General features: G+C 38.8%; 1 protein-coding gene across 7 annotated transcripts in view; it reads left to right on the forward strand.

Moving 5' to 3' along the window:
* HMBOX1 (homeobox containing 1) overlaps positions 1–24,346 on the forward strand; it is a 122,419-nt gene that overhangs the window by 38,494 nt on the left and 59,579 nt on the right. For all 7 annotated transcript variants that reach the window (XM_014057464.2, XM_014057463.2, XM_087717464.1 and 4 more), the window contains one exon: positions 21,642–21,726. In XM_014057464.2, the coding sequence (XP_013912939.1) occupies positions 21,704–21,726 (23 nt within the window). In that variant the 5' untranslated portion in view covers positions 21,642–21,703. The remainder of the gene's footprint in view (positions 1–21,641; positions 21,727–24,346) is intronic.

Genomic DNA, 24,346 nt, shown 5'->3' on the forward strand with positions numbered 1-24,346 from the left:
TACTGACTCAATTAGGAATCATCAGGCGTTAATGAGAGAGAAAGTCAGTTGGCTGCAACCTTTTAACATTTTATTTTAAATTAAACAGTAGCATGTGGGAGGAAGGAAATGTATAGTTGGTCATTCTGCATCAAGTCTCAAATCTGAATCCATCTTGAGCTATCCTTCTGAAATGAAACCAAAACAGCTACTCTTTTATGGAGCAGATGTTCTTCAGAGAAGCTCTTAAGGCTGGGAGGGCAGCCTCTAAATTTACCCATAATACTGCAATGTGCTTCATCTTTAATTACAGGCAAGAACAGGTGGACATAGAATAAAGAAGCTTGATTACTGAGAATGCTTAAACAATATTTCTTTTAATCGTGGATTAAGATGCATTCAGCTTATTAATACCTGTAGCAATGTCTAAATGAAAACAAACAGCAGCCCTTTATGGCATGGGTCCAGGGTATTTGAGGGGATCTGAGGAGTTGTCTCACCCCAATGGGACCAGCCTGCCCCACTGATTTGAGAGGGAAGAACCTACTTCATATTCCATTGGCCAAAGCATTTTGACTGACAGGGTCCAGGAGAAGAACCTTTTCTACTGTGGATCCCTCCACCCTCTGGAATATTCTCCCACCAGAGGGCAAGGTCCTCCCCCAGACTCCTAGCCTTCCAGAAGTGCCTAAAAACTTAGCTCTGCCCCTAGGCCCCCGAGAGTGGGTAACTGAGTAGAGAAGAGCTGTACCCCCAGAACGCCCATCGATTTGCTTTTTAGCTTTCAATTCATTTTTTTTCCTAACTAGTTTTGTAGTATTTTTTATCTTTTATTTTACTGTAAGTTGCCCGGAGTCGCTGTATCAGCAAGATGGGCAGCATGGAAATTTAATAAATGAATATCTTTCATATTTTTTTAATTAACCAAGTCCCAAACAGTTATTTGACAAACTGGCGTTCAATGTGACTCCTTTGCCATGAATTGGGAATAACAAAATTTTGTCATCAGTTTTCATCTCCTAAGGGGTGTTGCCAGTGATGGTGAACTTTCGGGCACCGAGTGCCAAAAAGGGAGTGCGTGCATGTGTGCGCGCATTCTGCGTGCTCGTCTGGGATGCAACCCGGAAGAGGAGCTGCCCGGGGGGGGGGGTATAAGCATGTTCACACTGGAATACGGAGGACCAGCTCTTCCAGTTTTCGGCACTGCTGCATGCACAAAGGCCAGCTGATCGTTGCACATGCATGCTCACCAGAAACCCGGAAGAGGAATGGGCAATGCCACGTGCGTACCAGGCAACATGGCTTCGCGTGCTACTCCGAGCACACGTGCCATAGGTTCCCCATCACAGGGTGTTGCCATTAAGATTTGAGGCTGAAGTTCACTTCCCATAAAGCTCAGTGATTTGGGGAGAGTTTGTGACTTATCGCACAGACATGTTATGATAATAAAATGAAAGAAAAGAAAAACCTCCACTAAGGTATATGTATTGTCTTAACATTATGGAAATGTAAAGTACATTAGGGGTAGGGAATAGAAGTCAATGGGAACTGTCCCAATAATTTATAAAGTAACATAAGTAATCCAAAGTGAAAATTGGGAAATTGTAAACATTTGACAATTTTTTTGTATTTCGTATTTCGTATTTATTATAATTTATAGGCCGCCCTTTTCCCTGAGGGGACTCAGGGCGGCTTACAAAACACGGGAAGGGGATACAAGACAAAAAAAAACATAAGACAATACATAATATTAAAAATAGAGCACAACATTCATTCATCATTCGGGAGGGGACAAACTAGATTTTTTATCCCCAGGCCTGACGGGATAGCCAGATCTTGAGGGCCGTGCGGAAGGCCTGGGCTGTGGTGAGGGTGCGAATCTCCACGGGGAGATTGTTCCATAGCGTCGGAGCTGCAACTGAGAAGGCTCTCCTCCGCGTAGTCGCCAGTCGGCACTGACTGGCGGATGGAATTCGGAGGAGGCCAACCCTGTGCGATCTGATGGGACGCAGGGAGGTAATTGGCAGAAGGCGGTCTCTCAAATAGCCAGATCCACTACCATGGAGCGCTTTGTAAGTGGTAAGTAGGACCTTGAAGTGCACCCGGAGACCAACAGGTAGCCAGCGCAGCTCGCGGAGGATCGGTGTTATGTGGGCGAACCGTGGTGCGCCCACGATCACTCACGCGGCCGCATTCTGGACTAGCTGAAGTCGCCGGATGCTCTTCAAGGGCAGCCCCATGTAGAGCACGTTGCAGTATTCCAGCCTAGAGATCACAAGGGCTCGAGTGACTGTTGTGAGGGCCTCCCGGTTCAGGTAGGTCCGCAACTGGCGCATCAGGCGAACCGGAGCAAATGCCCCCCTGGTCACAGCTGACACATGATGGTCAAAACTCAGCTGTGGGTCCAGGAGGACTCCCAAGTTGCGGACCCTATCTGAGGGGTGTAAATTTTGTCCCCCCAGCCTGATTGATGGAACATTAGCCAAATTTTTGGGAGGAAAACACAACAGCCACTCGGTCTTTTCCGGGTTGAGTACCAGTTTGTTAGCTCTCATCCAGTCTTTAACAGCCTCAAGGCCCCGGTTCATCACTTCCACCGCTTCATTGAGTTGGCACGGGGCGGACAGATACAACTGTGTATCGTCCGCATATTGGTGGTATTTTATCCCGTGCCTTCGAATGATCTCGCCCAGCGGTTTCATGTATATGTTAAATAGTAGGGGGGATAAGACCGAACCCTGCGGCACACCACAAGTAAGGGGCCTTGGGGACGATCTCTGCCCCCCCACCAACACCGACTGCGACCTGTCCGAGAGGTAGGAGGAGAACCACTGCAAAACAGTGCCGCCCACCCCCACCTCCCGCAGTCGTCGCAGAAGGATACCATGGTCGATGGTATCGAAAGCCGCTGAGAGGTCAAGGAGAACCAGGATGGAGGCATAGCCTCCATCTCTGGCTCTCCAGAGATCATCGGTCAATGCGACCAAAGCGGTTTCTGTGCTGTAGCCGGGCCTGAAGCCGGACTGGAAGGGGTCAAGATAGTTAGCTTCCTCCAAGGTACGCTGAAGCTGGAAGGCCACCACCTTCTCAACAACCTTCCCCACAAAGGGGAGGTTGGAGACTGGACGATAGTTGTTAAGAATTGCTGGATCCAAGGACGGTTTCTTTTGTGTGATTTACAGTTCCAGCATAACTTCTCAGATATTAAAATATTAGGAGTTGTAAAGTTTAATGAGTGGCTATGAATTCAATTTTTCTTGGAAGAGTTGTTGTAAAGAAAAAAAAATAAAGAAAGAGGGGGTGAAAATAGACTACTTATAGCAGTGTTTCTTAACCTTGGTGACTTTAAGTCCTATGGACTTCAACTCTCAGAATTCTGGGAGTTGAAGTCCACAGGACTTAAAGTCGCCAAGGTTGAGAAATACTGACTTATAGCTTTGGGATAATCAGTTGCTTCTCAGATACTACTTGAAATTACTATTTTAATAGGCAAATTAAACACAGGTTATGTATATGCAATCCAGGGTACAATGGTAATGTACAGGGTACAATGGTAATGGTTATGTGGTTAGAGTCTTGGATGAGGACTAGGATATCTACATTTAAGTCCCAATAAAGAAGAGTATTTGTACTTTAGGGTTGAAATGAAGGGACCTTGGTACTCTTTGGCTTGGTTGTTTTCTTGCGAACGTTTCATTACCCAAACTAGATAATATCATCTGTGTTACTAAGAAGTGGGGTTTGCTCTCAGTTTATATTCTAATCAAGGTTTACCCTTTCAGTGTAGGTACAGCTGCCTTGGAGGTTCTTTGGTTGGACTGTTTATTGTTAGCTTGTTTGGCAGTTTCTTGATTGGAGTATTGTTTACTTCTTGATTGTTGGTCTGATGTTAATCTTGGAGTTAATCTATGCTCATCTGGATGCTGATTGCTGGTGGGTCTTTTTATTCCCTTTTTGGCTTGTCTCTTTTGCATAGTATGAAGATATTGTTTACATTTATTGATGGACCTATTGATTTCCTAGTTTTTTTGTAGTTGGCTTCGATTAGGATGGTCACAGTTTCCCAGTTGAAACTATGGTTAAGTCTGTCCATATATTGTGAAATTAAAGAGTTTTCATCATGTTTTTTGACTGCAGGTTGGTATTTATGGATGCTCTCTGCTGGTCTTCCGCCTGTTAGTACTGCTATGAAAATATTCTGATGGGGTTATTAGCATTGTTATTGAAGTCCATTATATGCATGCATTTGATTACGCATAGTTCATTCCCCTTAAAATTAAAACTCCATGTTACAATGTTTATGGAGATTCTCAGTCATCCAGGTCATGGTTGCCCCAAAAGTGCTTTTTCAAAAGGCAACTGGACTTTGTTTTGCTTGAGGATGTTTCGCTTCTCATCTGGAAAGCTCTTGGATGAAGAAGCTTCTTGGATAAGAAGCGAAATTTCTTCAAGCAAAAACAAAGTCCAGTTGCCTTTTGAAAAAGCACTTTTGGGACCTCCATGTTACAAATGTTCCATTCCATAACTGTTTTTTCCACTTCCACTTTTTTGACTAAGTCTTTCTAGTTGGTTAAGTTCTTGTCCTTTCCTCCAACCTCTGAAGGGGAGAACTCTGAGCAACACAGATCAAGAATTTCCTGGAGGGATCCAGCATGGCAGAGTTTATCTCCCATAGTAAATAATACACCTTTTTTATTTCTTCTGACACAACTTTGTGGTTCCTCACTAGTCCAGCTAAAAAATGTGTGCATGAAGAAGATGAGTGAATAAATGACTATTGAAGATGAATATTGTGAAGTACGGTATATATTTGATTAACTTTTAATTGAAAAATCCAGATGAGATGGAATTATATTGCTTAGTGACAGGCTAATTTTCATTCTTTGCAACAGTATAAAAGAATATCCTTTTTTAGATTATGTATTTATTTATTAGATTTTTACCCTGCCTTCATTACATTATAAATAATTGAAGGTGGTGAACATACCTAATACTCTTTCTTCCTCCAATTTTCCCCAGAAGAATCCTGAGAGATGGGTTAAGCTAAGAGAGAGTGACTGGCCCAGAGTCACTCCGCTGGTTTTCATGCCTAAGGCAGGACTAGAACACTCATTCTCTAAGGTTTTCTTAGCCACTACCTTAACCACTACAACAAATAGATCATGGCATCTTTTGGAAAACTGTCTTTTAAAGCAAAATGAAATGCATACCTTTAAAAGATTTTTGCTTGGATTAAGGCGGGTGAAGGTATGTCAATATATGTTAATTGCATGTCATTGAAGTAGCTGCTGTCAGCTAGGTTGGTGTTGGACGAAACAAAAGTTATCATATCTGTACCAAAATAATACATAGCAGGTTAGGTAAAAACATCAGAATACAAGTTTTAGGAAATAGCCTGTTGATATTTACTGTGATTTAGGCAGATGTAGTGAGAAACCTGACTCAGTTAAAAACATAATAAAACTTTGCTTAGCAGCAGAAGATAACCAGAAAAGGTTAGATGGGCTTTCCTAGTTCCTCAGCTTCAAAAAAACTCCTGAACTCTCTTGAATTCTACCAAAATTATTTCAAACAATGACTGGCGGAAGGAAAATCTTCCTAAAGTATTTTAAAGTTGAGATAGGGAGTCTTTTTGCTTCGCAGTACTCTCTGCTATATTAAATAAAGGATGTATATATCTACACACCACTGATATATGAGTGTTTACATACACAGGGATCTGTCATTTACATACAATCTCTTTGAACCCTCTGAGCAGTCTTTCCTAGTACAAAATTATACCTGTTATATATCTACACTCTTCTAGCTTTCACCAACAACACAGCACCAAATCTTTCATCTATAGCAAAGCTCCCGCTATCTCAATTTTTCCGGATCATTGACAGTGATACTCAATTGATGGAATTAAACCAGGCATTCAGTAAACTGAACTAGCTACCCAATAAGCTGAATAGACAAATCAATAGAGCCTAATTGATTCCCAAAGAGGATCTATTAAAATGAAGACCATCACCAAAAAACCCTCAATTGATTGTCATCTGCAGCTCAAGCCACTCAAATACCTTATTAATAAGCTACACACCATAGTGGATACAGATACCCTAGTTTCTCAAGCACTGAGGGGCAGACCCATTCTTGAGTATAGACACTACCCAGCCTAAAACAGAGTCTTATAAGCAACAAGAAACTACAGTACAATGCTGCTAACATTGGAATCAGACCTTGCAAGAAATCCAGACGTATACTTTGTACCCACATGTGTACAACAGCATCATCATAGGCCCTTAAAATTTCATGCACAAATAAGAGGGACCTTCAGATTCTCTTATCCCAATGTAATATATAGGACATCATCTGCCAACACTGTCCCTTTGGATTCTACATTAGACATACAGATCAGACTTCGTACGAAATAATTGCTGGACAAAAATCGGACCTCAGAACTCAAAACAAGGACAAATGAATAGTTTAACATGCCAGTTTATTTAATTGTAGATCTCAAGTTAACTTTTTTGGATCAATGAAACCTCACCAGTACTATAGAGAACAAGACTGTGAAACTCATATCAAAAAGGTTCATGCTATGTCAGAAGGTCTTAATAAATTCAATAAGCTTTTAACACATTACAGTTGTTAATTGATGAGGTACTTGCAATCTGTTGTACATGTAACCTACATCTGCATAACTATTCTGTCTTCCTCTGCCCTTTCCCCTGCCTCATCCCAGTTAAATCTTACATCAGTTTTAGCTATTTTTTGGCAACTTATGAAATGAGATACAATTCACAGAAGCTTATGTGTTAGCCTTAAAAGATACTATCACTCTTCACCCGATTTTGGCTCCCATAGACTAACATGGCTTTTCTCCTGCAGTAGGTGTAATTGTGGTAAGTGAAACACACTGGGAGTAGCTCTGGTCTTCCAACCCTGCATTTAGACCAGGAGATTTTCCTAGCTATAATTTACTAAACTTTATTATGTAAGCTTATCATTCATCATCTTATTCATTCATTAAGCTTAGGGAGGGTGGGGTTTCCGGAACTTCACAGTAGAATCTGGCCTTTAGTCTCCACTAGTCTTAACAAATCAGGTTTGTTCAGTTTGTTCACTCAGATCACTAGGTTGGTGGGCATCATGACAGAAAATGTCCCACCATATGATATTCCTTAGAACTCTGATGGCATTAGGGTTTCTCAAAATTAATGTGATGTTTTCTAGATCTGAATATGACTTCTACCATCATTCATATTTCCACCCTTATTTTTATACAGTACCAGTATGTATAGCCCTTTTACAAAGCATAAGGAGTTAGGTGCATGCCCTGGGGATATTACAATCTAAATATCAAGTGATTTATATCTTAAAGATATTTCGGATGGCAGGGTTCACATTCAACCTGGTCTGCTCATAGCTCTAAACAAAGGGGAATGATTAGAGCTTCCTTGGTGATCTGTCTTTCAAATTAATCCAAAACTTCCTTTGGAATGAATAACAGCTAGTTATCAGTCCATCTCCCTGAGGCCATGCCCACTAGGGAGTTGGAGAGGAAGGATATGCCCAGGGTGAGCAGAGTGGCAAGGGAAATTCTACCCAAACATAAGAGCTCTGGATCCTAATGGAGTACTTAGTGCTAATTTATTACTATATCAGTAGCACTGACTGGAAATTGTGTTTATTTATTTTTTTGCAGTAGAAAGCAACACTTAGAGCTGCCTCCTATTTATTTTCATTCCTAATCATACTATTTTTTTTAACATGATGTTAAAATCTTATGCTTTAAAAAAACACATGCCAGGAAATGCCCCTTTCCCCACTTACATAACAATAGTCAAAATGGCTTCTGTGTGTGCCTTATCACAGTGCAAGCTAAGCATTTTGTAGAACAAGGAGAACAAAAGTGAATCTTCTATTAGTCTCATCAGATTGTAAGCAGGATAGTTGAGTGTCTTCTCTAGATCATGTCTCAAGAGAGACTTACCAATAATTAGGGTTCTCTGAAACTGTTCATGAGAGTATCTGGTGCTCCTCCCCTTTTTCTCCTCTGGCAGGGTGTCACCACCCCATTAAGGACAAGGATCAATCCTTTTTTTCAAAAAATACATGTAATAATACTAAGGTCTTCCTTGAAGTGAGATAATGGACATTTTTAAGGGCGAGTGTTTTTTAAAACCTTATTTAATTTCACGGTGCTGAGATAGCATTTCAGGATATTGTGAATACCATGTTATTGACTCTGGTATTACTACACATAACTTTTTATTTATTTATTCTGTTTATAGAGTCTGGGCAGCTCACAGGTTACAATAACCAAAAATAAAACTCATATAAATAATAATGATTTTAAAAACAAGTGAAAAAATTTACAAAGACCATAGCATGCAGGAGAGTGCTACCTAACAGCTTAGAAGCAATAAACATATTGCAGGCTCCATATCTCTACAGGATCCCCAGGCCCAAATGGCAAATGTTTACAGGGATTCCCAAAAGGCCCATCTGGCCTTAGGAGGGACGATGTTCCAAAGGGCAGAGGCCATGACAGAAGAGGCCCTCCTGAATCCCATCAGATGAAACTTCTGCTGCAACTGATGGGATAGGTAGATGTAACATGGGAGAAGAGGTAAACCCTCAAATAACCCAAACCTCATGCCACATACGGCTTCATTGGTCAGACCCAGCACTCAAATTGAATTCAGAAGCAAACTAGCGCAGAAGCATCTAGCGCAGCTTACAGTGCTCTGATCTTGGAGTTCATATGAATCCCAAAGGACCTTCAGATTGCTTCACCCCAATGGTAAATTTCTGGATCTTGAAGGCTCCCAAACTCAAAGCCACTCAGTCTTGCCAGGATTCAGTAAAAGGCCTGTGGTTGTCCATTCAAACTCCCACAGCCTCCAAACACCGAGACAGATAGGACATCAACAGCATTGTGTAATTTGCCAGGGGGAGAGATATGTAGCTGGGTATCATCAGCATATTGATGGTACCACACCACATAGCGACAGATGATTTCACCCAATGGCTTCATATGGTGGTTATAAACATGGTTGAGAAAAATTATACAACATGATTTAAATGTATGGAAAAACAGATTACTGCATTTTCAGACAGACAAGTGAGCTGGATATTTTTACCTCCTCTCCCCTGCTGATTAACTCCTAAGGTATTCCTTTTGAATACTCATATTTATATATTAGTTGCTTACATAATTTACATTTACTTGTTAGAATGCATGTTAGTCCTAGTTCCTTTAATTGAGAAATGACTCATACGGAATAGGTAAATATTGGGTCTCTCCAAAATACTGCCAGTGCCTTTGTCTTTTCAGTTTGAATACATTCCCATTGGAATAATGGAAAAATAATATCTTCTCTTAAAGCATCTTGGCAATAATGTTGATTATTTACTTGTTAAGAATACATGAAACTTTTAATTGAAAATGCATTTTACTAAATTGCTAGTAGTAAGCTATTTGACCATTCCTTTTTTCTCCCCCAAATCCTTTTAATTATAAATTTACTCCTCACTGCAGAACTAAACTTACAAAATGATGCAGGTAGGCAGATAAATTTAATATGCACTTAATCATCTTCAAAGTTTTATTTTAATATAGCTCACATATTTCAATACATAAAACAATTTTAATATTCCCTAGCTAAATATGTAAATAGCTTTCTATTCACAGGCATTTCTCAAAAGATCCATCAAATGCTTCAGAGGAGTAAAGTTGTTGCTAATAAACTTTTGATTAAGGCCACAACAATATTAATATATCAATCTGTTGAAAGTCATCTGAATAACCTTAGTTTCTCTCTCTCACCCCAACCCATCTCCCAGGGTCGCTGTTGTTGTGGGGAAAATAGAAGGAGCAAGGAGGATTAAATGTGTTCACTGCCTTGAATTATTTGTAAAAATAATAAGGTGGAATATAAATAAATAATGAGCTGTGGTGGCGCAGTGGTTAGAATGCAGTATTGCAAGCTAATTCTGTTGACTGCCAACTGCCGGCAGTTCGAGACACACGACTCAAGGTTGACTCAGCCTTCCATCCTTCTGAGGTGGATAAAGTGAGGACCCAAATTGTTGGGGGTAATATGCTGATTCTGTAAACGGCTTAGAGAGGGCTGTAAAGCACTGTGAAGTGATATATAAGTTTAAGTGCTATAGCTACTACTTTTCTTTTCTTTTTTACGGCAATGTTACATTTGTAGCCAAAGTGCCTGTTCCCATGCAAAAATCTGCTGCTTCTATTATGGGTAAGTTTTTTAAGCATTCTGATTAGGTATTTAGGTGTTAAACTATAAGTCTGTATTGTAGCCCTATACACATTTATTTAAATATGCCCAGCAATAAGCAGTGGAGCTAACTTGTTATGAAAAATATTCTCAGATCTCAGTTGAACAAACTGGTAGACCAGGAGGAAGCACTGATGATGTTATCTAGTTTGGTAAACGATCAAGTTCAGAGGGTATCACAAATCAACTCACAAATTTGCAAGGATAGTAATTGTGAGGATTGGTTGCCAAGTTTTATTTATTTTAATTTATGACTTTGGGTGGCTAACAAACATTAAAAGCCAGTACACATTAAAAGATAATAATGATAAGTTACCATCATCAGCGTCATACCTGCCGAATGGTCACTGTACAAGGCAGTCACTAAACGAGGATTGCCTGTAGCTCCTATCAATTTTGCCTTTCACAGATAGTCAGATTATTTTAGACGCTACATCTTTTTCTGAGTAAATGTCTGCCTTCTGTCTATAGTCTTTTTATTCTTTCCCATTTATTTTTTTCCAACAGCAAAGCAAGAAGACAATTAAACTGTGACTATCATGGGGAAAGTTAATGAAAAAAACCAACTAAAATTAAAAGTTAGCAGCCTTTAAAATTAATGTGAGCTAAATTGAATATTAAATATTACCACTTGCAACTGGTGAAAAAGGAAGGCAGTCACCTTAACTTAATTTATGTTTTGAAGAAAAGCATGAAACATAGTGAAGAAATTACCTATTATAATTTTTTTCCATATTCATCAGACAGTTTTTAAAATGACAATTAACTAGTAAAGTATTAACAAAAGTCAGTATATCATTGCTGCTCCAAAACAGCCAGATATAACCAACATAACCAGATATTCGTAGCCAAGTGACAAATAAAAACTGTTTTTACAAAAAAACTCCCTATTGCTCGAATGGCAACAAAGCGGCATGATATATATTAAATATATGAATTCAGAATAATTAAAGTGCTTGAAAATCAGTGAATTGCCTTTGCAGGGTGTCTATATGGCAGCTTGGAGTGGGTGCTTTGTTGATCGGGCTGCATAGAGAAGACGCATGATATTTGTAAAAAAATGTAATATGTTTTTGTCCAGGAGGACAGGAAGATTAACTCAGCTGTGCATTTTTATCATAGCGAAGAAAATGATTTAAGATACATTTCTTAAAACTGCATTTGTTTCAACAAAATGGCGTGACATGAGTGATGTAATGTGAAAAGATTATTGTTATTTCAGGAGACTTAGTGCTGCTTTCAACATGTCCAGAATTTTGAAGTTATTTTTAGCACAAATTCCTACCAGCATAAATTTATGGTAGGCTTATTAACATGCAAATTAAGAATAGCTCATTTACTGCTCCGTCTTTGGGGGCCTATACATTTAGCAGCAGAAATGGCTTCTGTTTGTCCTGGGATTAGTCTTTTCTCTTACTTGCTGGCTTTTTTCCCTATACCAATGGGATGCCTTGTTGATTCCTGCAAGTGCACAAAAGAGGCCGACATGAACTAAAAATACCCTTTTTAAATGGAAATGTAATATACTAAAACATGCATTGCAAAACAGTGTGCTTGATACCAATGTGAAGAAAACAAACAACGTAGAAAAAATGTTATATCATTTTGTAATTCCATATACTATATCTTTAATGCATGGTATATTAGAAATATGTTTGCCACCTTAAGTTATTTATCAAAGTAATAATAAAGGCAGAATATAAATATATAAATAAAGTAATCTAATTAAACTATTTAAAGTAAAGGAGTTTTAAATGACCTTATTTCACAGGAAGGCAAACTACCGGGTAATCCTCGACTTACAACAGTTCATTTAGTGACTGTTCAAAGTTACAACAGCACTGAAAAAAAGTGACTTATGACTGTATTTCACAGTTACGACCTTTCCAGCATTCCCATGGCCATGTGATCAGAATTCAGATGCTTGGCTGCTAGTTCATATTTATGACCGTTGCTGTGCCCCAGGGTCATGTGATCTCCTTTTGCGACCTTCTGATAAGCGAAGTCAATGGGGAAGCCAGATTCACTTAACAACCGGGTTACTGAGGTAGTGATATCCTTAACAACTGAAGCAGGAAAGGTTGTAAAAGGGGATAAAACTCACTTAACAACAGAAATTTTGGTTTCAATTGTGGTCATACGTCAAAGACTACCTGCACAAGTCCATTTTGATAAAAAACATGTTATCCTGTGTAGAATTCTAAAGTGGCTTTGTAAAGAAAGCAAGTTCTTGAGAAAGCTCGGTTTCCAGTTTGCTAATCTGATTACACTGTAAACAGTTTTAAAATATTGATTTTTTAAAGGTAAAAAGTGAGCTATTTCATTAACTAATTAACTATTTTCCAATATTGAACTCTAGTTATCTTTTCTCTGAATTCACTTTTCACAGTTTATTTTGAAAAGGCTTTACCCTGTTTATATTTTGATTTGCTCATGAAAATGGATGTAAACTTTTATCATGTGGGAGATATCTCTTTTCTTTCTGCAGTCACCTCTACTGGCACTTGGCAAAACCTTTGTTTACTAGGCCCAAGTGTATGCATTCAATAACAATATTCATACTGCCCCTATTAGCATTGACTTTTATAATCTTGTATCTACGTAGTGTATTGGATTTCAGGTCTCATAATCCATTATGGACATGTTCTTTGAAGTTAACATCTGAAGGGCTTCTGACAGGGAAGACTGTCCATATGGATGTCCATTTCCACTAAAGTTTTAGAAGGGGGCAAAGAACATAAAGCATATATAAGAATCTTGAGTACGTTCTACATACAGATACTTGTAACTGATCCAAGGAAATGTTTTAAAACAAAAAGCTACTATAGACATTTCTCCAAAGTTTTTGAAAAGGACTTGGACAAACTGGGACAAGCCCAAAGATGATCAGGGAACTGCTGTAGGAAAAAAATGAATATAGTAAAAATCTCAAGAATGGAATCAATTATTAAGAGAGGTTCCTTAGTGTATTGCCAGTTTGTAAGGAACTCCATTCCACCGATTCATATAATGCCCCTTGTAGTATAAACAAGAAATAGGGCAGAAGAATTTACCTGGAAGTTACCTGTCCACTGTTGGTTCACAACTTGAACCCACTGACTTTGTTTCCACCATCTATAAAATTCCCACGTCAGTATGCCAGACGTTGCTTAAAGAAAGCTAACTGCATTATTTTATTCTTTAAATAGGATTGCAACTTTTTATACTGGCTAGTTGCAATTAAGCTATTAATATTAACCAGGCAGTTAAGAGCATATGCATTTAGTACAATTGATTATTCTTGATCCTTTTATGCTGAACACAGTGGTAAAGATTACTTGATATGAACATTCCAATTACAATGACCCTGTTTTTTTGTCCTCTCAACAATTCTGTAAATCTGTAAATATTTCCTGGTCTATGAAAGGGGAAGTGATGAAGACAGACTTTTTTTTTTACTTTTTTTTTATCATTGACTTTATTGGCTGTATTGGCATTTAACAATAAGCCAGAATTTTGGCACCCTCTGGGTTACTGTGAAAAAGTGCTGTCTGCAAGTGGTCTTTTAATACCATTGGTAAAACAAACCAATATATTAGTAGAGACTACTGCAACAAAGGAGTTTGGCTTGCTGATCTGAAATAAAACTAAATAAAATATAGGTATTGGCAACCCGAAGTAATTATCAGAAAGCCATAACCTGTTTTAGTATACCAAGGCTGCATGTGCAATACCCATAATTTGAAAAGAGACATTCAAGAGTGATTCAGCTGTTTGTTACCTAAACTGAAAAAATGAAGCTTAGCTTTGAGAATAAAATCCCTTTTTTTAGGCCAGGCATAGAAGCAACTCTCCCCCCACCCCCCAGTCAGTAATAAGCTCTGCCATTCTTTGCTTTAACAGAACAGTGGGACTCACTTTAAAGCCTAAGGGTGAATTTTTTTGGGGGGTTGGGGAAACATCTAGGAAGAGACGGTACATGTCTCTTCCTAATGTACATGACTTCCCAGCCTGTTTTGGACATGGTAGTTAATCTATCTAGGTTTATCCGCTTATATTCACTACACAGAGTATTTTTTAATTCTACATTCAGGCCCTTCCTGGTTTACAGGAAACCAACATTGTTTCTACGTTTACAACCGTCTTTCCTTTACACAGTTTCCTTCCTGTACCTGATATGAAGTCCCAAGCCCTTGCTGCCTTTGTACAGCCAACAGTCAACATATATTTTTATTCTCTTTGGAGTCCTTTATAATACAACAAGGTAAACAAAATGGCAAGCTGACCTTTTTCCTCCTCCCTTCACATTCCAAACTGTTTCCGCTCCCTGACATCACCTCCTTCCTCCTTGGCCAGTATCATTTAATCCATTTATTCCTATCCACCCACCCCCAATTCCATGATGGTTTTTTTTTATGACTTTGTAAATCAGCCTAAGGTACCAAAACAAATGCTTTCTTTCCAAAGATCCCAATAATGTATGTCTGCCATTTCATTCTGGTCTAATTTAACTATTTGGTCATATAATAAAACCAGATTTCAAGCAGATTTGTCAGCCATGATCTTCGCTTTTTATGAATCCAGGCAGGCTGTCCTCTTGTTAAATTATGCATTTCGAAATACTGCCATATTTGTGCTTTTATTAGCCTGCCCCTGTTGAAATGCTTTCTGCAGCTCCCTTCCAAAATAATCCAATGTTAAATTTTAGTTAGGATACAGGACCCAGTTATGTAAAGGTTAGGAAGGAATTGTCTGTGCCTTAACTGTTTGCTTTATTTTTTTTGCATCTGGTTCTTTTTACAATAGGTCTGTATGCTGTTTTTAGGGGACAGAGATATATGTTGGGTGACTGTTATGTAGCCTGCATTAGGAGTTGTTAAATGATAGCTCACAGACCAGTCTGACTCCCAAAGCAATTTTCTATTGCTGCTGCTGGACTTGCCACATTTTAATTAAATTGCAAGGAAAAGATTTTCTTGTAAACACATAAGATGGGTTAACCTTTGTACTGTAGATTGGCCTGTTTGTAAATATGAGTACAGATAGTCCTCGCTTAGCAACTGCCAATTGGAACCAGCAACTCGGTCGTTAAGCAAAATAATCACTAAAATAAAATCATGTGGTAGTGACTATGCTTACATTTGTCTTTTGTTTCTTGCTACTTTCTTTTGCTTTGGTTCTTTCTCTTTGAGGACATTCTTGATATGGGCTAAATAAGCAAGGAAAATAAGAAGAAGGAGATGCTGCAAAGGTCATAAATTCAATTATTGGTCAGCTGTTAGGTTTTTGTTTTAAACTGCTATTACTTCAAACAGTTTCCTTTAAGCAGTTGCTAAGTGAGGATTACCTGTACACGTATTTTCTTCCCTGGTCTCAGCAACTAAGAGCTTGCTACTTTACAAACAGTGCAGCATCTAGTATCTTTATGCAGCTGTCAGCCATCCCAGCAAAACCCACAATTTCTGCTGTTCCTCCTTTTTGGTCTGCCCACTTGATTTGGATTTACGGTGCCTGCCTTATTGATTTTCCCACCAAGCTCCAAAGGACTTGATTTAATGTTGCTATGAAGCACTGCAGGAGAATTAAAGTGGTAGGTGATTTTCTAGAGTCAACTCTGGTAAGCCCTGCATTGGGACGGCAAATGGATAACAAAGCAGTACACAGTTATTAGAAGGCCCCATCCAAAATGCTTTCTAAGCTAGATCATGATTAACTTGCTCTGCCTAAAAGTGAACCAGGGTTGAAGCCTGGGCTCTAAATTGTTAGATCTTGGTACCTTCAACCATAAGTGTCCCAAAGGTGCGTTTTCAGGAGGCAACTGGACTTTCTTGTGTTTTTTTTCTTTTGAAGATGTTTTGCTTCTCATCCAAGAAGCTTCTTCAGCTCTGGCAGGATAATGGGGAATGGAAGGATTTATATCCCTTGCACATACCCTTCCATTACCCACTATCCTATCAGACCTGAAGAAGCTTCTTGGATGAGAAATGAAACATCTTCAAAAGAAAAAACTAGAAATCCAGTTGCCTCCTGGAAAAGCACTTTAGGACAACCATGACCTGGATGGTTGAGAATATCTACAGACCTTCAACCACAAGCTCTGTCCTGATTGTGTTAATCAACTATTTAAAAACAAAAGAAAGAATTCAAGTTGAGTTTGGTTATAATTTATTTATTTTATTGAATTTATATTGCAACCTGTTCGCCCATGGTGAATTATAATTATAATTATCTTAATTCTCAGCTGGCTTTGCCCAGGAACTGTGATCTAATATATCTGGAATGTACCTGATTGGATAAATAAGAATGGTTGTAGGGATTTTTCCTACAACATTACTTATCTTTCTAATAATAACCTCATATGCCAGGAACTGGCAATATTTTCAGGAGGTAAGTACCCAAGATGATTTTTTAAAAAAAATAAACATTATTCAAATCTGTTGTGGATATGGATCTTGCATGAGTTACATGGGATTCTGGCATGCTTGAAAATCTCATGTAATCTTTCATGAAAATACTGAGAATTTTTTTGACTAACATACATAGAACATGAATCATAGGGCTGGAAGGGACCTCAGAGGTTTTGTAGTTCAATCTTCTGCTCAAGGCAGGACACATTATGCCATCCTGTACAAATGGTTGTCCAGCCTATTTTTGAAAACCTCCAGTGATGGAGCACCCATAAATCCAGGAGGCATGTTATTCCATTGATTAATTATTAATACATGTTGATTGATACATGCCATTGTAAAGTCAGCTGCCCTATAAAAGGAGAGAAAGAGAAATTGGCTAATAACTTCCTAAATTATCCATAACAGAGTCGAGGTTTAAACAGTTCATTTCTTTCACTTTGGCGTATCAAAGCACTTCAGATATCATTGATGACTGTTAATTGCCTGATGGCCTTATTTCTCAACAATTTGAGTTTTGAGGTGGTACCAGTTAACATTTGGCTCAGTTGGGGGGCAAACAGGGGTGAAATCCAGCAGGTTCTGACAGGTTCTGTAGAACCAGTAGCGGAAATTTTGAGTAGTTCAGAGAACCGGCAAATGCCACCTCTGGCTGGCCTCAGAATGGAGATTTTGCAGTATCATTTCCCTGTAGTAGGGTGAGAATGGAGATTTTGCCATATCCTTCCCCTGCCTTGCCCACAAGCCATGCCCACCAAGCCACGCCCACCAAGCCAAGCCCACAGAACTGGTAGTAAAAAAATGAATTTCATCACTGGGGCAAACAGTTCTTAACAGGTAATAATCAACAAGTAGAAGAACTGGAAACTCCTGCTGCAATGAAGCTTTCGATATTTTGTTATCGCACTTGAAAATGTGCCAGTGCTGTATCTAAACAGAGGAGGGAAAAGTCATGCGTATGTCTTCTAAGCCGAAGTCCAAAACTAAGCAGAGAACCTGAAGGAGGAAGCCAAAGGAGATCAGTACCTTCCAGCACTTAGTATAGCCATTTAGAGGCCCTATTAGTATCTTAGATTTCCTGCTGCCTCGCAGAGCAAGCATCAATAGCCACTTAAGGGATTGTTTTTCCTTGGCTGAGAAGCTTTTGCTCTACTGCTTTGGAAGGTAGTTCTTGCCCTGGGAGGGGCCACAGTTCAATGCCAGAGCATTGTCTGGTGAAGCTCTTAAGTATTTTTCCAGCATCTTTAGTTATCAAAGACTATGGGAAGCTAAGTTGAAAAAGTATTGGTACTTCAACTGTGTGATCCAGTAGTCTAAAGTGGCATAAGGCAGCATTTGTCGTCCTGTATCTATCAAGGTTGTAGCCTTTTTATGGTGCAACCAGTGTGGTCATATGGATAGAAAAGCTGACGCAGGAAATGTGGGAAATTAAATGTATAGAATCCCTGGGTGTTCATCTCAGTAGATTAAGTTCTGATTTTGCTAACGACCATCGAGTGGCTGCTGAAGTCACAAAGATAAGCAACCAAGGCAAGAAAGCAGCAGTTGGAGATGGACTCCTCTGTGTCAAAATATAAATTTGATATATTTCACCAAAGGAAACCTACCGTGTGCAGTTTAATATTCCACTATATTTTTAAAAAACCAAGCCAACATAAACCCAAGAAGCCCACTTAGCTCAGCTCCTACACGCACACACAAATAGCAAAGAGTGACATCTGCCAAGACCCCTGGGAGTATTCTCTCCAAAGACCAAAATATTAATTTTATCTTTTTCCAGCTTCTGTTTTATGTTGTTACTATTATTATAATAATAACAGCAGTGTTCACTGGGTGTGGTCAAAAAGTCAAGTTGGCAGCCCAATGGTGCCATTGAAGTTCCACCCATTTTTAATGTGCATATCGTGGACAGAACTTTGATCCCTCTGCCTGTCCACTCTCTTGACTTTTCAACCGACCCTCTCGATTAATAAATAATAACAATATTGTTTGCTGAAGGCAATGGATAGCCGTTCCAACTGCTTTCCTAGTTATATCGTTTGGCCCAAAGGCCTGCTAGAAAAAAACGAGGCTAGTAGTTGGGAACTGGAGCTTTCCTTCAAAGTTTTAAAAAATGAAAAGAGAAATCGAAGAAAGGGGTTTGCATGTAGAACCAGCATGCTTATGTTTGGATTTCATCTTTGTCTTTAGACTCTTTGGTATTTAAGAGCCGGAAGTATTTGCCCATGAAGATATAAATTTAAAATTATGATTGGTACTAATACCAATCTGGATCTGGATCCTGTTGATTCCTTCTGCTCTGGAAATGCTGTTTGGTCTCTCTCTGTCATTTCCAAATTCTTCTACGTAGATGAAGGACTAGAAACTTGTATTCTTTTATTTTTTTTAAAAAAAACCTCTGCATACTGTGTTCTTAATAAATGTGGGCATTTGTAGTATTTGTCTTTGAACTAATTGGCATACTCATGAAAGTGGAACTAAAATAGTAGGAAAAAAAGTAGGATAACTGCTGTGTGAAATCTTTGGTGGGAGGATGTTCTGTTTATTTATACATTGTGACAGTTTGAGTATGTAATATTATTGCAAAATTTTAGACTCTCATTCCCCAAAAGCTGCTCATTTGAAATTTGGGATCCTGAGCTGGAGGATATGTATTAATATCTGATAAGTGATTTCAGGGCCACAGTCTGGCTATGATAAAAGATGGAAGTACTGTAACTTCTTTAGAACAAGAAATCACTTTCGGTGTCTTCGTCGTGAAACTGCCTTTTGAATCTTAATGAATATGAGCTGATTCTTCGATACATACTATATTCCTCCATTATGGTTTAAGGTGAATTAATTTTTTGGGCCGGTGAATCTTCGTGGGAACTGCACTTTTTTGGTCTTCTAAATTGCCCAGAAACTGGTTAAATTAAAAAAAAAAAAACCATTCTGAGAGGAAGTGTAGAAGGTGGAGGCAAAGGTGGAGACGCGGTACTCCAATATCTTAATTGCAGTCAAAGAGAAATGAACAAAACTGAAGTGGCTCCCAAGGAGATATTAGAAAATGCAAGTTGAAAATGAGAATGATTTAATGTCAAATGAGACAAATGCCGAGTTGATACTCCAGTGCCTCACGCTTCCACTTGTCCTTGGCATTGAGAAAATGAGATTTTTAATATCGGAAAAACAGATTGCCATGAAGGCTCATCCATTGTAAATTTGAGCTGCCTTTTAGAGCAGCTTTTAAGCTGAGGATTGGATTGTTCATTCCATCCTACAGTTGCAGCTACAGTTGATTTTCATACTAATACAGAATTCCTCCCTCTTTTCTCCTCCACTCTTTTGCATACTATTTATGCACCAGAGAGGGAAGGAAGGCTGACTTCCTCTTTCAATCTCTGTTTCTCCCTTTCCTCCTCTCCCCCCTCCCCCCCTTTAACAAGTTAATTTCATTAATGAATAATGCAGACAGGACAAAGGTTTGTCAGGTTTAACCTCTGCATTAGTCATACAGATTAATGATACTTGCTGTTCTGCCTGGTTAATGCTAGGAAGACAAACTAAGATTATGTTTGTCAGACTGAAGGGTTGAGGCCTTATGGTTTTGAAATGCCATGATAGGTAGGGGATATCCAAAAAACATACTGCCTGTTCTTCAGCTACTGGATTCCTTTGAAAACAAATGATACAGTGAAAAAGTGACTCTTTTTCCATCGTTAAGTTTGGAAGTCACTATGAATGTTTGGACTCTGTTTTTTTGTCTTTAGACTGCTGGCAGGGATGTCTACATTCTTAGGTCTTATATGTTTTCCCCAACTGAGATTTGATTTTCACATTTTAAAGGTGCGGTACTGTTTTTAAACCTGAGTTTGCAACTTCTTTTTCACTTATTCGAATGTTTGCAATCCCTGCATGACATGCAGCAAGATCAGCTACTCCACAAGGGAATTTGCATGGTAAATATGGCAGATAATGTAGGAAACAACCTTTACAAATGTGGCTATTGAGTCTGTTCAATATAATGGACACGTATCTTCCAATTTCCTAAATGGACAGGTTACTAAGGATGTCAGGAGTGGGTTGCTACTGGCATTACTGCCGGTTAAGCGCTCAATTTTTTTTGATAATGTCATCAACACTGAACTAGTTGGCCTTTGGCCTGATCTAGCAGAGATGTTTGAGTTCTATGGCTTGATCAAGCTGATGGACTTTTTCTGATGTTTGTGAATTCTGTTTTTTAAAGCAAAACAAACTATTGAGCATAATCATGTTAAAGTTATTGGCATATGTGAGATCCATAATGTTGCTCTAGAAATAAAAAGAAATTCCAGCCATGAACTACTCCTCTTTTAGTGGACCTTGAAAAAATTATTTCAGTATAGTCAAAGTAAAGGTAAAAAGCTGTTGTGTCTGCTTAATATCCCTTTAAATTTAGATATCTTTGCAGGATGTTTATTACAAATCTTATTCATGTTTCTTACTAACTTCTTAGGTGATCTGAAAAAAGTTTCCCTCTTTTTCGCCATTTTTCTGCAAGTATTGGAGAATTGTTAAAATGTACCACCATTATTTTTTCCCTCTCTAGACTTGATATGCCCAATCTTCCCATTCTTTGCTTGTGATATGTTATTCCTGCCTTATTTAATCACTCTTGTAGATTTCTCTGGAGCTTATGTTGATTTGTCATTCTAAAGCTATACATCTTTCTGAGCAACTGGTATTTTAGGTCTGTGTTTTATTCAATAATTACAGCTTTGCAACCCATCAAGTCCAAATGCATTTACGTTGTGAGACACTGTAAAAATATTTCAAAAAGACCCTCCTATCCATCAGAGTCCTGTCTATTTTAAGACAGATTCTGACTTTATATGGCTTTGGTAGAAAATGGAATAATCATTGCTTGTTTGTGAAGTGTTTGTTTAGATCTGTGCAATAATATGAAAAATAACTTCTAAGAAATTATGTAAAAATTAAATGTCTTCCTACTTATTTGTTTCAGAATGATAACAAATACTGAAGACCTCCAAGAGGCTTTCTGACCTTCCTCTCCCCATGTAAATTATGCTGAGAACCTTTCCAGTGGTGTAAGTACAACATCAACTATTTTTTCTCTGTCTGTGGCCAAAGGCTTGAGAGCCCGTAATTCTGTTAAGTTTGCAGACTACTGCTGAATTAAGGATTTCCTGTTGGCTGGCAATAATCGAAGTTCTAGTCTAATACATCAAAGGGCATCAGGTTAGGAAAGGCAGACCTAGGAAGCCACACGAGGAATATGGGTTTTATTTTTTGTGCTCTTTCATGCTGATGGTGTGGTTTGTATTTTACTTCATGAAAATTCCTCCCAAGCTTACAGAAATGTGGTCGTGTGACTGTGATTTTCATTAGCTTTATAAAGAGTATTCCTATAACATGGATGCATCCCAGCCACTGGGCCAGTAATTAAAGGTTATAAGAAAGGGTTTCCAGATAGTCTAGACTCCCTAGAGTAGCGTGTCAAATTCAAGGCCCAGGATCCAGATTCGGCCTGCAGGGGGGCTTCTTAGATCTGGCCCACAGGCCCACCCTGGAAACAGTAAAGGACCGGCCCACAATGCCTCTGCCAGTGAAAACAGAGCTCAGGGAGGTCGCATGTAGCCTTCACGAGCTCAGTTTTAGCTGGGAGAGGGCTGCAGGAGGCCATCATGGCCGAAAACAGAGTGTGCGAGTCTTCTGTGTGGGCCATCGTGGCTGAAAACGGACCCATGATGAGTGACATCAAGCTGACTACCACCACCCTGGCCATGTCCAACAGCCCCCACCCCGAGGTTAAACACAACCCTGATGCCCCCCTCAATGAAATTGAGTTTGACATCCTTGCCCTAGATAGTAGTAGTTCACTTATATTTGTTGTTACATTTATACAATTTTTAAATATGAAATTTTGGAAGAGTGCTTGTTTTATGAATGACCTACATTTGTTAGTCATAAATATTTCCATTTTACAGATTGCTTAAAAGGATTTGAACTTCAACTTGAGCATTTCTACATATGCAGCATGCAATAATTGTTTTTGTGATTGGCAAACATACAGATATAAAGAATTATGATTGGATGGCTCTAAGTAATAAACATTTCATTTGTTTATAGTGCAAGGAGATTAAAAAGAAAGGGTTTTATTTGGCTCTACAGTGCTGTGTTTTCAAATATCAGCTAGGTTATAGACTGAGAAAGTAGCCATTGATCACTCTCAAAAGTTCAGTTCTTTCTTAGCCAAACTAAGTTACACATTGAAGCATGCCATAGAAATATAGCACAGTCTAGAATGTGAATTTGTTAGTCATTTTTTCCCTTGCTGTGATGAGGGGAATCTAGGAAGGATTATAATGTTTCTTACAGAGCAAAAGCTGAGGTTACCACTAAATTGAATAGTAAGGATAGAGCATTTTGTTTTAACTGTTCAGACTTTGCCTATGAAGATTTCATAGTGCCTGCCAGTTACAAGAACAAGTGCCGCATGCTGCAAGTTGCTTCTATGCTGGAAGAAGGCTCTGAAATTCAAATCCAGATGATTATAAATCCAGTTCCACAGTAGGATTCTAACCTGTTTGCTTGAAAATGCAATACACACCTGTGCAAACAAGAAAAACTGTTTTCTTATGCTGATTATTTCTCCTGGCAGATCATTAAGAAATGGATAAAGCAATCAGAAACAGGAATTATTAATTTTGCCTGAATTTTTTCCTTTCTTCTTTATTTTTAGAAAGTTACTCCAGGACAGATCATTTGATCAACTTGTCTAAACTGTCTGCCTTCCTCTACTTATTGCCCTGTTATGTACTAGACTAGGGGTGTCAAACTCACATTGTCACAGTGGCATCATGTGACATATCGGGACTTTCCCCCTCCCCTTTGCTAAACTGGGTGGGGGCGAGGCCAGCACGTGTTGCATCCAGCCCATGGCTTGCGAATTTGACACCCTTGTACTAGATAATGATTTCCCACATCCCCAGTTATTATTTATGATAGGATATTAGAATGGCAAAGGTAGTATATTTTTGGCAGCAATTACTAGCCAGAGAATGAGTTTCTCCCCTGATCTTTTTAAAAGGAGGTGTTGGAGGTTATTTCTGGCAATTTCATTACCTAACTCTAATTTCACCTGTGGCGATGGTGAAACTTGATGGTTGATTGTTTCTCCATGTGAATCCAGAATATCTTGGGGACATATTGAAGATTCTTCTTCAGTGGAGTTTTGTGGCACAGAGGATCCTCATCTAGTCAAACTAAAGGAAAAGGGTTCCTGGGGTATAAAATGTCTGCAAATTACTATTTATAATCTGTCCCATTTATACACCATTAACTGCTTTGAAAATGCATTGTGTGTGCTGTTTTAGATTTAAGACAATTTTATCCTAGGTTTCAAGTGAGTTCTCATGATTCATAGGAAGAAGAAGCAATGGATAAGCGAGCCTTAAAAAATGTACTCCATGAAGCCATTAATAATCTGCTTACCTATATTGATGCACTTTCCCTATGTCTTTCTCTCTTTCATGGATATGCATGCCATTCAAATCTCCGGGCATTTCAAGACTCTACTATGAACAACAAGAATGCATGAAGTTGAAAACTAAGAGCAGGACTTAGTCTTTTGGTTGAAGCATTACCCTTCCCAATAGATCTAAATTGTTGTGAGATTGGCCATAGAGGTTAAACCCTCATTCACGA

This window comes from Thamnophis sirtalis, unplaced genomic scaffold, assembly GCF_051295495.1.
Source record: "Thamnophis sirtalis isolate CommonGarterSnake01/CBP01778 unplaced genomic scaffold, rThaSir2_p1.2 scaffold_6, whole genome shotgun sequence".
Classification (NCBI taxonomy): Eukaryota; Metazoa; Chordata; class Lepidosauria; order Squamata; family Natricidae; genus Thamnophis; species Thamnophis sirtalis.